Source organism: Mustelus asterias, chromosome 19, assembly GCF_964213995.1.
Source record: "Mustelus asterias chromosome 19, sMusAst1.hap1.1, whole genome shotgun sequence".
NCBI classification, from domain to species: Eukaryota; Metazoa; Chordata; class Chondrichthyes; order Carcharhiniformes; family Triakidae; genus Mustelus; species Mustelus asterias.
Genome location: NC_135819.1, coordinates 14,151,475 through 14,165,609, shown reverse-complemented (window position 1 = coordinate 14,165,609; position 14,135 = coordinate 14,151,475). Strand labels below are relative to the sequence as shown.

The 14,135-nt window shown below is 47.5% G+C and overlaps 1 protein-coding gene across 1 annotated transcript in view; it reads right to left on the bottom strand.

The window, feature by feature from the left end:
• The window catches only part of hook2 (hook microtubule-tethering protein 2), a 73,420-nt gene extending 59,645 nt beyond the window's left edge, over positions 1–13,775 (bottom strand). The window contains exons 1-2 of the mRNA XM_078235054.1: positions 13,542–13,775; positions 8,582–8,667 (exon numbers count right to left, since the gene is read on the bottom strand). Of these exons, the coding sequence (XP_078091180.1) occupies positions 8,582–8,667; positions 13,542–13,586 (131 nt within the window). The 5' untranslated portion in view covers positions 13,587–13,775. The remainder of the gene's footprint in view (positions 1–8,581; positions 8,668–13,541) is intronic.
• Between the last annotated feature and the right edge of the window lie 360 nt (positions 13,776–14,135).

The window sequence follows — 14,135 nt, the reverse complement described above, 5'->3', positions numbered from 1 at the left end:
AACTAATATGAGGCAGGAATAATTGATAAGAAAAAGTATAATTGATCTGTTTTTGATTGTAAACGTCAGATTCATCAGAGAGGTTCTGCCGCCCTATCACAGGGCTGCTTAATTGTTTTCATGATCTCCGATCAGTTGCTTGGTGTGTTTTTGTTAAATAAGTGTTACGTCTTTATACAGAGATATCCGCTTCTTGGGTTTTGTATTGTCTGTAGTTAAAGACAGTACCAGCCATCTCAATTTACTCCACAACAGAGACTCTCTCCTCTAAATAAATATGGGAACGTCAAGTCTACTGGCACTCCGGATTCTGACTTTGTGCCTGAAGCACTCTTAGGAGTGGAATTGAGTTTGTAAATAAAGGGAAGGGACTCTGGCCTCTGAGGACTTACTGCAGGAACAATAGCACAGTGGTTATGTTACAGGGTTTGTAATCTCGAGGCCTGGACCAGTGCTCCAGAGACAGGATTTCAAATGGCAGCCGGGGAATTTAAAATCAATTGAGAAAAAATAAATTGAATAAAAATGTCAGTGACAGCAGCCACGAAACTACCAATCGTCATTTCAAATCCATCTTGTTCACTAATGCCCTTTCGGGGAGTCTAAAACTAGAGGGCATAGGTTTAAGGGTGAGAGGGGAGAGATACAAAAGGGTTGAGAGGGGCAATATTTTCACACAGAGGGTGGTGGGTGTCTGGACTGAGCTGCCAGAGGTAGTAGTAGAGGCGGGTACAATTTTGTCTTTTAAAAAGCATTTAGACAGTTACATGGGTAAGATGGGTATAGAGGGATATGGGTCAAATGCCTGCATTTGGGATTAGCTTGGTGGTAAAAAATGGGCGGCAAGGACAAGTTGGGCTGAAGGGCCCGTTCCACGCTGTAAACATTTTGGCTGGAATTTTACCGCCTCGTCTGCCCCGGAATCAGGGCGGGCGAGGCTCGCAGAATGGAATTCTCCTTTGACCTCGGGCAGGATTTTATGAGCCTCGCCCGAGCGAGGTCGTAATATCCCACCCAATGATTCGTGCGGCCCACTCACTAGCCTAGGTTGCCCATTACTGCTCTAGAGCATGAATTAAACAGGCCATTCGACCCAACTAGTCCATGTTGGTATTTATGCTCCACAAGAGCCTCACCCAACCCTTCTTCATCCAACCCTATCAGTATAACCTCATTCGTCCCTCGTGTGTTTATTCAGTTCCCCCCTAAATACCTCGACGCGGTTCACATTAGCAACTCCATGTGGTAGCACGTCCCACATGCGTAGGTCAGCACGGTGGCACAGTGGTTAGCACTGCTGCCTCATAGCACCTGGGACCCAGGTTTGATTCCCGGCTTGGTCACTGTCTGTGTGGAGTTTGCACATTCTCCCCGGGTGAGGGTGGTGAGTGTCTGGAACAAGCTGCCAGAGATAGTAGTAGAGGAGGGCACAATTTTGTCTTTTAAAAAGCATTTAGATAGCTAAGTTTAAGTTTATTTATTAGTGTCACAAGTAGGCTTACATTCACACTGCAATGAAGTTACTGTGAAAATCCCCTAGTCGCCACATTCCGGCGCCTATTCGGATACACCGAGGGAGAATTTAGCATGGCCAATTCACCTAACCTGCACATCTTTAAACTGTAGGAGGAAACCGGAGCACCTGGAGGAAACCCACGCAGACATAGTGAGAACGTGCAAACTCCACACAGACAGTGACCCAAGCCGGGAATCGAACCCCGGTCCCTGGCGCTATGAGGCAGAAGTGCTAACCGCTATGCCACCATGCTGCCCTACATGGGTAAGATGGGTATAGAGGGATATGGGCCAAACGCGGGCAATTGGGACTAGCTTAGTGTTTAATAAAAGGGCGTCATGGACAAGTTGGGCTGAAGGGCCTGTTTCCATGCTGTAAACCTCTATGACTCTATCTGCCATCTTTACCCAGTCTGACCTACACACTTCAGACCCACAGAAATGTCTCAACTACCCTTCTGAATGGTATTCAAGAAGACTGTTCACCCCAACCTTCCCAAAAGGCAATTAAAAATGGTCAATAAATGCCAGTGACAATTTTATCCCATGAATGGGGAGATTGAAGAAAGCTTTTCGATAGTGCAATGAAAAACATTAATCCACTAATTGCAATGCAAAGGAATACCGATCCCCTTCTTCCTGTCATACACTCAGTACAAGGTGGCCATTTCCACATAGTAAACAGATAAAACATTTATTTTTAGGATGTTAGCATCACTGGTTAGGCCAGTATTTATGGTCCATCCCCAATTGCCCTTCAGCTGAAGGGCTTTCTGGGCCGGTTTAGAGGGCATTTAAGAATCAACGACATTGCTGGAGTCGCATGTAGGCCAGACCGGGTAAGGACGGCAGATTTCCTTCCCTAAAGGACATTAGTGAACCAGATGGGTTTTTAACGACAATCGACAATGGGTTCACGGTCACTGAGACGGGCTCTTAATTCCAGATTTTGATTGAATTTAAATTCCACCAGCTGCCTTGGTGGAATTTGACTCCAGTCCCCAGCGCATTGCTCTAAGTCTCTGGATTGCTAGTCCAGTGATAATATCACTACGCCACTGCCTCCCCCAAATTTAAAATCACTACTTTGTGCTGGCGCCACTTTTCAAACTCCCACCTGCGGCATCGCAGACTGTAAATACAGTTTCACATGATCCAAATTCACAGTTTATATTGTGGAGTAGACTCGGGATAAGAAATCACTGGATATGCTGGAGATAATGTTGCTCATTTGTTTGAAGTGGCTTCGGACATTCGCTCTGTCAGACAGAAGAGGGAAAGAGGAACGCGCTCTTGGATAAGTGCGCTTAAGAGTTTAACCTACACCCAGTCCTACCAGAACAGAATGACAGCTTCAAATGGTAGGGACCAGTGGCAACTGGAATACCACCACTCGCAAGTTCCCCTCCAAGCGACACACCATCCTGGTTTGGAAGTATATCGCTGTTCCTTCATAGGTCAAAATCCTGGAAATCCCTCCCTAGCGTGGGGTTCCTTCAGGTGCTCCGGTTTCCTCCCACACACTGGCTGTGAAAAATTGCCCCTTAGAGTCAGGGTGATTAGCAGGGTAAATACAAAGGGGTCTCGTGGATAGGATGAGATTGTCAATGCAGGCTCGATGGGCCAAATGGCCTCCTTCTGCACTGTACAAAAAACAAAGAAAATTACAGCACAGGAACACGCCCTTCGGCCCTCCAAGCCTGCACCGACCATGCTGCCCGACTTAACTAAAACCCCCTACCCTTCCGGGGACTATATCCCTCTTTTCCCATCTCATTCATGTACTTGTCAAGACGCCCCTTAAAAGTCACGACCGTCTCCGCTTCCACTACCTCCCCCGGCAACGAGTTCCAGGCACCCACCACCCTCTGTGTAAAAATTCTGCCTCGTACATTTCTTTTAAAACTTGCCCCTTGCACCTTAAACCTATGCCCCCTGGTAATTGACTCTTCCACTCTGGGAAAAAGCTTCTGACTATCCACTCTGTCCATGCCTCTCATAATCTTGTAGACTTCTATCAGGTCTCCCCTCAACCTCCGTCGCTCCAGTGAGAACAAACCAAGTTTCTCCAACCTCTCCTCATAGCTAATGCCCTCCATACCAGGCAACATCCTGGTAAATCTTTTCTGTACCCTCTCCAAAGCCTCCACATCCTTCTGGCGGTGTGGCGACCAGAATTGAACACTCTATTCCAAGTGCGGCCTAACTAAGGTTCTATAAAGCTGCAACATGACTTGCCAATTCTTAAACTCAATACCCCGGCCGATGAAGGCAAGCATGCCGTATGCCTCCTTGACTACCTTCTCCACCTGCGTTGCCACTTTCAGTGACCTGTGTAGGGATTCTAAGACAGCACTGTGGGTTGTATCATGGACTGCAGGGGTTCAAGACGATAGCCCTCTTAAGGGCAATTGGGGCTGGGCAATAAGGATGCTGACCTTGCCAGTGACACCCGTGTTCCGTGAAATAATAAACTTGCCTTTACCACTGCCAGCAATCTGCCCTCCAGAGACGGGAGAGAAACAATTTCATGATGTGGTAATGTGTCTTGGAAATAATGAAGAGGATCCTGTTTCAATTATACTACTGCCTCCTAAAAACCTTAAGTGCACATTTCCAGTCAACAGCCTCCATTATCAATTCCTGCGTGCATATTTAATAGACACTATGTAAAATTGCAACTATACTTGCCTGGCAATGGAAATACTGCAGCACGACATTGGACAGTTGTATTTAAAATGTAGGATGAGGAATTTATAATGGAAGTAATATGAGGTATAAGGATACTAAGGTGACACAGTGGTTAGCCCTACTGCCTCACAGCGCCAGGGACCCAGGTTCAATTCCAGCCTCGGGTGACTGTCTGTGTGGAGTCTGCACATTCTCCCAGTGGCTGCGTGGGTTTCTTCCGGATGCTCCCGTTTCCTCCACAGTCCGAAGAGTTGCGGGTTAGGCTGATTAGCCATGTTAAATTGCCCCTTAGTCAGAGGACACATGTGATGGGGATAGTGCCTGGGTGAGATTGTCGTCAGTGTAGGCTCGATGGGCTGAATGGCCTCCTTCTGCACGAGAGGGCTTCTATGATCTCTACACTTTATTTCAATTAATCAGTCACTAACTCTACATTACCTAAACACTGCATAAATTTTACTGCACATAGTTAGAAGTCTCACAACACCAGGAGACCTCTTACTGTGCCCACCTCAGTCCAATGCCAGCATCCCCACATCTTTACTGCTTATGTGCAAGGTGCGTGAGATCCAACTGAACGAAGAACAGTACAGCACAGGAACAGGTCCTTCGGCCCATCAAGCCTGTGCCGATCACGTTGTCCTATCTAGACCAACTGCTTATATCCCTCTATTCCCCGCCTGCTCATGTGTCTATCCAGATAAGTCTTAAAATGTCACCAACATGTCTGCCTCAACCACCTCACTTGGCAGCGCATTCCAGGTCCCCACCACCCTCTGTGTAAAAAACTTCCCCCGCACATCTCCACTGAACCTTTCCCCCCTTATCTTGAACTTGTGCCCCCTTGTAATTGTCATTTCTGCCCTGGGAAAAAGCTTCCAACCGTTCACCCTATCTATACCCCTCATAATTTTATAAATTTCTATCAGGTCACCCCTCAGCCTCCGTCTTTCCAGGGAGAACAATCCCAGTTTATTCAATCTCTCCTCATAGCTAATACCCTCCATACCCGGCAACATCCTGGCAAACCTTTCTGTACTCCCTCCAAAGCCTCCATGTCCTTCTGGTAGTGTGGCGAGCAGAATGGGACAAAGTATTCCAAATGTGGCCTAACCAACATTTTATACAACTGTATCATAATTTGCCAACTTTTATACTCGATGCCCTGGCTGATGAAGGCAAGCATGCTGTATGCCTTCTTCACCACCTGTGCTGCCACTTTTAAGGATCTGTGGATCTGTACTCCCAGATCTCTGTGTGTGTCTAGGTTCCTGATGGTTCTGCCATTTATTTTATAGCTCTCACCTGAATTGGATCTACCAAAATGCATCACCTTGCATTTGTCTGGATTAAATTCCATCTGCCATTTCTCCGCCCAATTTTCCAGCCTATCTATATCCTGCTGTATTCTCTGACAATCTTCATCACTATCCGCAACTCCAGCAAGCTTAGTATCACTCGCAAACTTGCTAATCTGACCAGCTACATTTTCTTCCAAGTCATTTATATATATTACAAACAACAAAGGTCCCAGCACTGATCCATGCGGAACACCACAAGTTACAGACCTCCATTCAGAAAAACGCCCTTCCACCGCTACCCTCTGTCTTCTATGGCCAAGCGAGCTCTGAATCCATCCAGCTAGTTCACCCTTGATCCCGTGTGATTTAACTTTTTGCACAAGCTTGCCATGAGGACCTTGTCAAATGCTTTACTAAAGTCCATGTAGACAACATCCATGACCATTCCCTCGTCAATCATTTTTGTCACCTCCTCAAAAAAACTCAATCAAATTAGTGAGACATGACCTCCTTCGTACAAAACCATGCCGTCTGTTGCTAATAAGGCCATTCAGTTTCAAATGTGTATAGATCCTATCCCTAAGTATCTTCTCCAACAATTTCAGTATCACTGACGTCAAACTCACTGGTCTATAATTCCCCGAGTTATCCTTGCTACCCTTCCTAAATAACGGGACAACATTGGCTATCCTCCAGTCCTCTGGGACCTCACCTGTGGCCAACGAGGAAATAAAGATTTCTGTTAAAGGCCCAGCAATTTTGTCTCTTGTCTCCCTCAGTAATCTGGGATAGATGCTATCTGGCCCTGGGGATTTGTCTACTTTGATGCTTTTTAAATACACCTATCACTTCCTCCCTCGTAATGATAACTTGCTCTAGAGGGTTTACATATCCTTCCGGGACTCCATCAATCAACACGCCCCTCTCCTTTGTGAATACAAAGTACCCATTAAGGATCTCACCCACTTCCTTTGATTCTATGCATAATCTCCCTTTGTCCTTGTGTGGACCAACTCTTCCTTGAGCTATTCTCTTGTTCCTAATGGCTTGGGATTCTCCTTAATCCTGCCTGCCAAGGACATTTTGTGACCCTTTTTGCCCTCCTAACTTTGAGCTATTTTCTACTTCCGCTGTATTCTTCAAGTGCTTCATCTGATTTTAGTTACCGAGACCTTATGTATGCATCCTTTTTCTTTTTGACTAGACTCACAATTTCCCTGGTCATCCATGGTTCCCGAATCCTGCCTTTCCTGTCCTTCCTTTTCACAGGCCTTCCTTTTCACAGGCACTTGCCTGTCCTGCACTCCAATCAACTGCTCCTTAAAAAACTCCCATATGCCAGATGTGGATTTACCCTCAAACAGCCTCCAAATCCTGCCCAATCCGGTTGTAGTTAGCCTTCCCCCAATTTCACACCTTAATCCTAGGACAACACTTGTCCTTTTCCATGAGCATCCAAAAAGTTACAGAACTATGGTCACTGTTCACCACATGTTCCTCCACTGCAATTCTGATGACCTGGCCGGGCTCATTTCCTAGTACCAGGTCCCGTATAGCCCCCTCTCTAGTCAGACTATCTACACATTGTCCCAAAAAACCTTCCTGGACACACTTAAATTCCTCACCATCCAGACCCCTAGCACCAAGGGATTTCCAGTCAATAAGAGGAAAATTAAAGTCTCACACTATAACAACCCTATTATTTCTACACCTGTCCAGAATCTGCTTACATATCCGCTCTTCAACTTCCTGTGGGCTGTTGGGAGGCTTGTGGTATACCCCCATCATAGTGACTGCCCCCTTCCTGTTTCTGAGCTCTACCCACCGTGCCTTATTACATGATTCTTCCAAGGTGTCCTCCCTCTGAATAGCTGTAATATGTTCCCTAACCAGTATTGCAACTCCCCCACTTTTGCCTTTCCCTCTGTCTCATCTAACCGGAAAATTTAGCTGTCCCTCTTTTAACCAAGTCTCCGTTACCGCAACCACATCCAAGTTCCGCGCAGGAATCAAAGCTCTAAGTTCATCTGTCTTATCTGTTATACTCCTTGCATTGAAGCAGATGCACTCCAGACTTCCAGGCCCACTGAGTTCGACCTCCCCCAGCCTGCTCTTCCTATTAGCTAGCCTGGCCTTGGTACCATACTCATCCCCAGTCTCTACACTTGCTGACCTACTGTTCTGATGCCCATCCCCGTCTAGTTTAAATTGCTTCAAAGTCAATAGTCCTGTTCAGATACCACTTAGAAAACCATTAATCCCACTGTCTAAACTTGGCTTACAACCATTTTCAAATAATTATATAACATTACATATTAGCGTTCTTTCATTTCATTCTTTCATGGGATGTGGGCATCGTTGGCTAGGCCAGTGTTTACTGCCTACCCTGAATTACCCTCAAGAAAGGTGGTGGTGAAAGACTTTCTTGAACTGCTGCAGTCCATGATTTGTAGGTTCCCCCCCATAATACGTTTAGGGAGGGAGTTCCAGGATTTTGACCCAGCGACAATGAAGGAACGGCAATATATTTCCCAAGTCAGGATGGTGAGTGGCTTGGAGTGGAACTTGCAGGCGGCGGCGTTCCCATGTGTCTGCTGCTCTAGTCCTCGGTGTAGAGTTTGCCAGTTTGGAAGGTGCTGTCAACATAGGCTTGGTGAGTGGCTGAAGTGCAACTTGTAGATGGTTCACGCTGCTGCCACTGTGCACCGGTGGTGGAGGAAGTGGATGTTGAAGATGGTGGACAAGGTGCCAATCAAGCGGGGCTGCTTTGTCCTGGGTGGTGTCGAGCTTCTTGAGTATTGTTGGAGCTGCACTTATCCAGGCAAGTGGAGAGTATTCCACCACACTCCTAACTTGTGCCTTGTGGATAGGCTTTGGGGAGTCAGGGGGTGAGTTACTCTGTTACCTGCTCTTGTAGCCACAGTATTTAAATGGCTGGTCCTGTTCAGTTTCGGGGCAATGGTAACCCCCCAGGATGTTGATAGTGGGGGAAATTCAAGAACATTTCACACCAGCAACTCTCACTTCCAAAATGTTAACTTTGAAATACGACCAAAACGTCTTTTACAACTTACATATGATTAAGGACCTGAGCGATTGCAACTCCACTGGTCAGCTGCTGTTTTGTAATGCAGGGCGACGGCACATGGAATGTCTGGAGCTAAGAGGTGAAAGATACAAATGTTAAACCAAAAGGCAAGACAACAGTAGGAAGCCTTTCTTAACACTGTTATTGAGACACTTGGGTTAAAGCCGTACACTAGGATAGAATCATACGATCTACAGTGCAGAAGGAGACCATTTGGCCTATCGACCCTGCACTGACAACAATCCCACCAGGCCCTATCCCCACAACCCCATGCATTTACCCTAGCTAGTCCCCCTGACACTAAGGGACAATTTAGCACGGCCAATCCACCTAACCCGCACATCTTTGGACCGTGGGAGGAAACCGGAGCACCCGGAGGAAACCCACACGGACACGGGGAGAATGTGCAAACTCCACACAGACAGTGACCCAAGCCGGGAATCGAACCCGGGTCCCTGGTGCTGTGAGGCAGCGGTGATAACCATTGTGCCACTGTGCTGCCCTAACGATGGTGATTTTTATAAAACTATTTCTGAATTTGATGGTTAAATCATTCAATCGTCACTGCTTAAAAAAGGTAAAATGCAGCAGCTGTATCGCAGCTCAGCACATCCCGAATGCTTCATAACCAATCACTGAAGTGCAGTAACTGCTACCTGGGCTAATATGACAGACAAATTGCAGATAGTAACAGCCCATAAGAGCTACTTGTGGAAGGAGAATGCTGGCCAGAATACCTGAAGAACTCCTTGCTCCGATCCTACAAGCAGTGTGATAGGATCTTGAACGTTCTCAGGAACAGGCACGGTGGCACAGTGGGTTAGCACTGCTGCCTCAGCGCCAGGGACCCGGGTTCGATTCCCGGCTTGGGTCAGTGTGTGAGTGTGGAGACTGCACGTTCTCCCCGTGTCTGCGTGGGTTTCCTCCTACAGTCTGAAAGACGTGCTGGTTAGGTGCATTGGCCATGTTAAATTCTACCTCAGTGTACCCAAACAGGCGCCGGAGTGTGGCGACTAGGGGATCTTCACAGTAACTTCAGTGCAGTGTTAATGTAAGCCCATTTTTGGCACTAATAAACAGCACTCCTCCCTCAATGCTGAATTCACGTGTCAGCATAGACCATGAGCTCAGGTTCTCTTCCCTGCTGCCATCAGGCTTTTGAATGGCCCTACTATATATTAAGTTGATCTCTCTCTACACCCTAGCTATGACTGTAACACTACATTCTGCACCCTCTCCTTTCCTTCTCTATGAACGGTATGCTTTGTTTGTATAGCATGCAAGAAACAATACTTTTCACTGAATACCAATACATGTGACAATAATAAAGTTTATTTACTAGTCACAAGTAAGGCTTACATTAACACTGCAATGAAGTTACTGTGAAATCCCCCTAGTCGCCACACTCCGGCGCCTGTTCAGGTCAATGCACCCCAACCAGCACGTCTTTCAGGCTGTGGGAGGAAACCGGAGCACCCAGAGGAAACCCACGCAGACACGGGGAGAACGTGCAGTCTCCACACACACACAGTGACCCAAGCCAGGAATCAAACCCAGGTCCCTGGCGCTGTGAGGCAGCAGTGCTAACCACTGTGCCGCCCTCCCTAAATCAAATAATAAAAATGAAATCACATGAGGCACGAATCAGCAGCTGATTCAGAGGTAAAAGTGCAAACAACAGAGCCAGACTGACACTTAAAAGATTAGATAGAAACGTCGTTCAAGCCCAACAGATCTGTACCCGAGTTGATGCTCTTCATATCTTACTTTAAGACATCCTTCTATTCCTTTCTCCCTCATGTACTTGCTAACTTTCTATTCAATGCATCCTTGCTATTTGACTCAACGACTCAGATTGAGAGCATTAAACTTAATCAAGTTTAACATTCTTTACTAGTGTTTCCCGTGGAGGAACAATGCTGTTTCCCACCAGACAAAAGAATCATTTGTTCTTCCCTTATGGGCATTATTTAAGGAATGAACACTGGCTAAAAGGCTGGGAGAGCGCGCTTCCCCCTCTTTACAGAATACAATGCGCACCCATAATGCACAATTAACTCAGGACAGGCAGTTAAAGCCTTGGTTTAAACATTTCAGCTGAAGGTTCGCAACTGCGATGATGCAACAGCAGAGCAGCACCACCCTGACGTGTCAGCTCAGATTATACTCAAGAACGCCTGGGCTCCTCAGTAACTTTTGCCACATCACTGGGTCTCCAGTTTCACATCAGGAACCTCATCAATGCTCAACACCAGAATTTGTTTAAATTGAAGACATGTTTCTAAGTTGTAAATTCTGTGGATAAAATTTAACCTGCATTGGTTGACCTCAAAAATCGCACGCTTGGATCATAAAATATTTATACTGCTCTCTTCAAACAAATGCCTGTGTTGTAGAATCAGAGAACATCAGAGTCAGGGGTCAGGTTTGGCACATACAAACATGCACAAATCATAGAATCACAGAATCCCCACAGTGCAGAAGGAGGCCATTCAGGCCATCGAGTCTGCACCGACCACAATCCCACCCAGACCCTGTAACCCCACACATTTACCCTGTTAATCTCCCTGACACTAAGGGTCAATTTAGCACGGCCAATCAACCTAACCCACACATCTTTGGACTGTGGGAGAAAACCCACACAGACACGGGGGGAACGCGCAAACTCCACACAGACAGTGACACAAGCTGGGAATCGCACCGGGGTGCCTGGCCTTGTGAGGCAGCAGTGCTAACCACTGTGCCACCGTTCCTCTATCCTGCACGCTAACGATAGAACTGGAGTTAAGTTACGGTTCAGGGAGAGACCATTCAGCCCCATCAGGTTTGCACCAGCCGAAAGAGAAAAAAATGAAATCTGTGTTCATTTTAATCCTAATTTCCAGCCCATAGGATCCATACAGTGCAGAAAGGGGACATGCAGCCCATCGAATCTGCACTGACTCGCCAAAAGAACATTCTACCTCGGCCCACCAGATCCCATGGCCACTATTTTGAAAAGCAGGAATTTTATCCCCAGTCTCCTGGCCAATATTTATCAGAATGTGTGAATGGCAGAACAGAGGTACAGATTGTTAAGGGACTACCTGAGGAATATGACAGTTATCCTGAAGGGGGACAACTCCGCCAACTCCAGCATGATGCCACGACTCAACACATCTTCCCTCACCCCCGTTAGCATTCCGTAGGGACCGTTCTCTCCAGAACACCCTGGTCCACTCCTCCATCACACCCAACACCTCACTCCCTGCCCATGGCACCTTCCCATGCAATAGAAGGTGCAACACCTGCCCCATTACCTCCTCCCTGCTCACCATCCCAAGGCCCAAATGCTCCTTTCAGGTGAAGCAGCGCTTCACCTACACCTCCTTCAATCTGGTCTATATTGCATTCGCTGCTCCCAATGCGGGCTACTCTACATCGGAGAGACCAAACGCAGACTGGGTGACACTTTGCAAAACACCTTTGGTCTGTCCGCAAGCAGGACCCAGACCTTCCTGTCGCTTGCCACCTCAACATACCACACTGCTCTCCAGTCCACATGTACGTCCTTGGCCTTTTGCAATGTTCTAGCGAACCCCGTTGAAAACTGGAGGAACGGCACCTCATCTTCCAATCGGGCACTTTACAGCCTTCCAGAGCGAGTTCAACAACTTCAGAGCATGAACTCTCCCCTCCACCTTCACTCCATTTCCATTTATTTTATTTCATTTCTTCGTTTCATCTCATTCATCCATTTTTATCACCCTTCATTTTTCCACTTCTCCATTCTTGCTCTCCATCTTGTCTCCGCCCTCCCCCCTCTGTGACAACTGCCACATTCCTCAGGTAGCCCCCTAACAATCTATACCTTTGTTCTGCCATTCACACATTCTGATTACTTAATAAGACGCTTTTAGCACCTTTCTCAGCCTCCTTCATCATCACCAAGACCGCAAGAAACCACAAAATGTCATGAGTGTAGTCCAATCCATCACGCAATCCAGCCTCCCATCCATTGACTCTGTCTACACTTCCCGCTGCCTCGGCAAAGCAGCCAACATAATTAAGCACCCAACGCATTCCCAAGCATTCTCTTTTCCACCTTCTTCCGTTGGGAGAAAGATACAAAAGTCTGAGGTCACGTACCAACCGACTCAAAAACAGCTTCTTCCGTGCTGCTGCCATCAGACTTTTGAATGGACCTACTTCGCATTAAGTTGATCTTTCTCTGCACCCTAGCTATGACTGTAACACCACATTCTGCACTCTCTCCTTTCCTTCTCTATGAATGGTATGCTTTGTCTGCATAGCGCACAAGAAACAATACTTTTCACTGTATACTAATACATGTGACAATAAATCAAATCATTTACATTTCCTTTGTCCAATTACACCCCCCCCCCCAACCCTTGTAGTATAAATCTCGTCTGATTCTCTTAGCTCTGACGAAGGGTCATCTAGACCCGAAACGTTGGTTCTATTCTCTCCCGCAGATGCTGTCAGACCCGCTGAGATTTTCCAGCATTTTCTAGTTTCAGATTCCAGTCAGTATTTTGCCTTGCTGCTGTTTGTCAGAGCTTGCTGTGTGTAAATATGCTGCTGGTTGTTGTCCATAACAGTGACTACACTTCAAAAGGTGGTGCTATATTTGGCTGTGAAGCACTTTGGGAGAAGCCAGAGGCGGTGCAAGGCGCTATATAAATGCAGGTCTTTGTTGTTTTCATCCTCTGCCCCCCTCCCCCCCCCCCGTGGATTGTCTCCCACTTCTCTCCTCATCCCGTGCGGCCAGCTCCTGGCTTTCACTCAGGTCTCCCTGCAGCTGGCGCCCTTCCAGCGGTGATATCTTCCAGCTCTGGGGAAAGAACATTAACTCACATCCTCCTGGCTGGGGGCTGCCATTTGAAGCGTTAGCTGCCACTTGGCAGTTGTTGCCTCTTTAAAAAGCTACCGCTTATCAATCTCACCCATAGCAAGAGGCTGTCGCACAGCTCGGCTTTGTCCAAGCTCATCCTTTCCTTTTTCAAAGCGGGGCTATTTTATCGACGACGCCACCGAATCCTCCTCGCTGGCAGCTCTCTCTCTCGCGCTCCTGTCCCTCACGCTTCGTTTCGCCTTCGCGCAACCCGTCCCCACCGGCATCCGTACCAACCGCCAACAACACCAGCCATCTACCGGCCCGGCCCGCCCCCCCCCTCCTCGCTAATACGCCTGCGTCAATTTACCAGCCTCCCCCGTTAATGCGCCGCGTCACTCTCCCAGCCAACCCCGCTAATGCGCCTGCGTCAATCTAGCGGCCCGTCCCCCCTCTTCGCTAATGCGCCTGCGTCAATTTACCAGCCAATCCTCTTAATGCGCCTGCGTCACTCTACCAGCCAACCCCGCTAATGCGCCTGCGTCACTCTACCAGCCAACCCCGCTAATGCGCCTGCGTCAATCTACCGACCGCCCTATACGCCTGATAATGCGCTTGCGTCAATTTACCAGCCAACCCCGCTAATGCGCCTGCGTCAACCTCCCAGCCAACCCCGCTATTGCGCCAGCGTCAATCTACCAGCCAA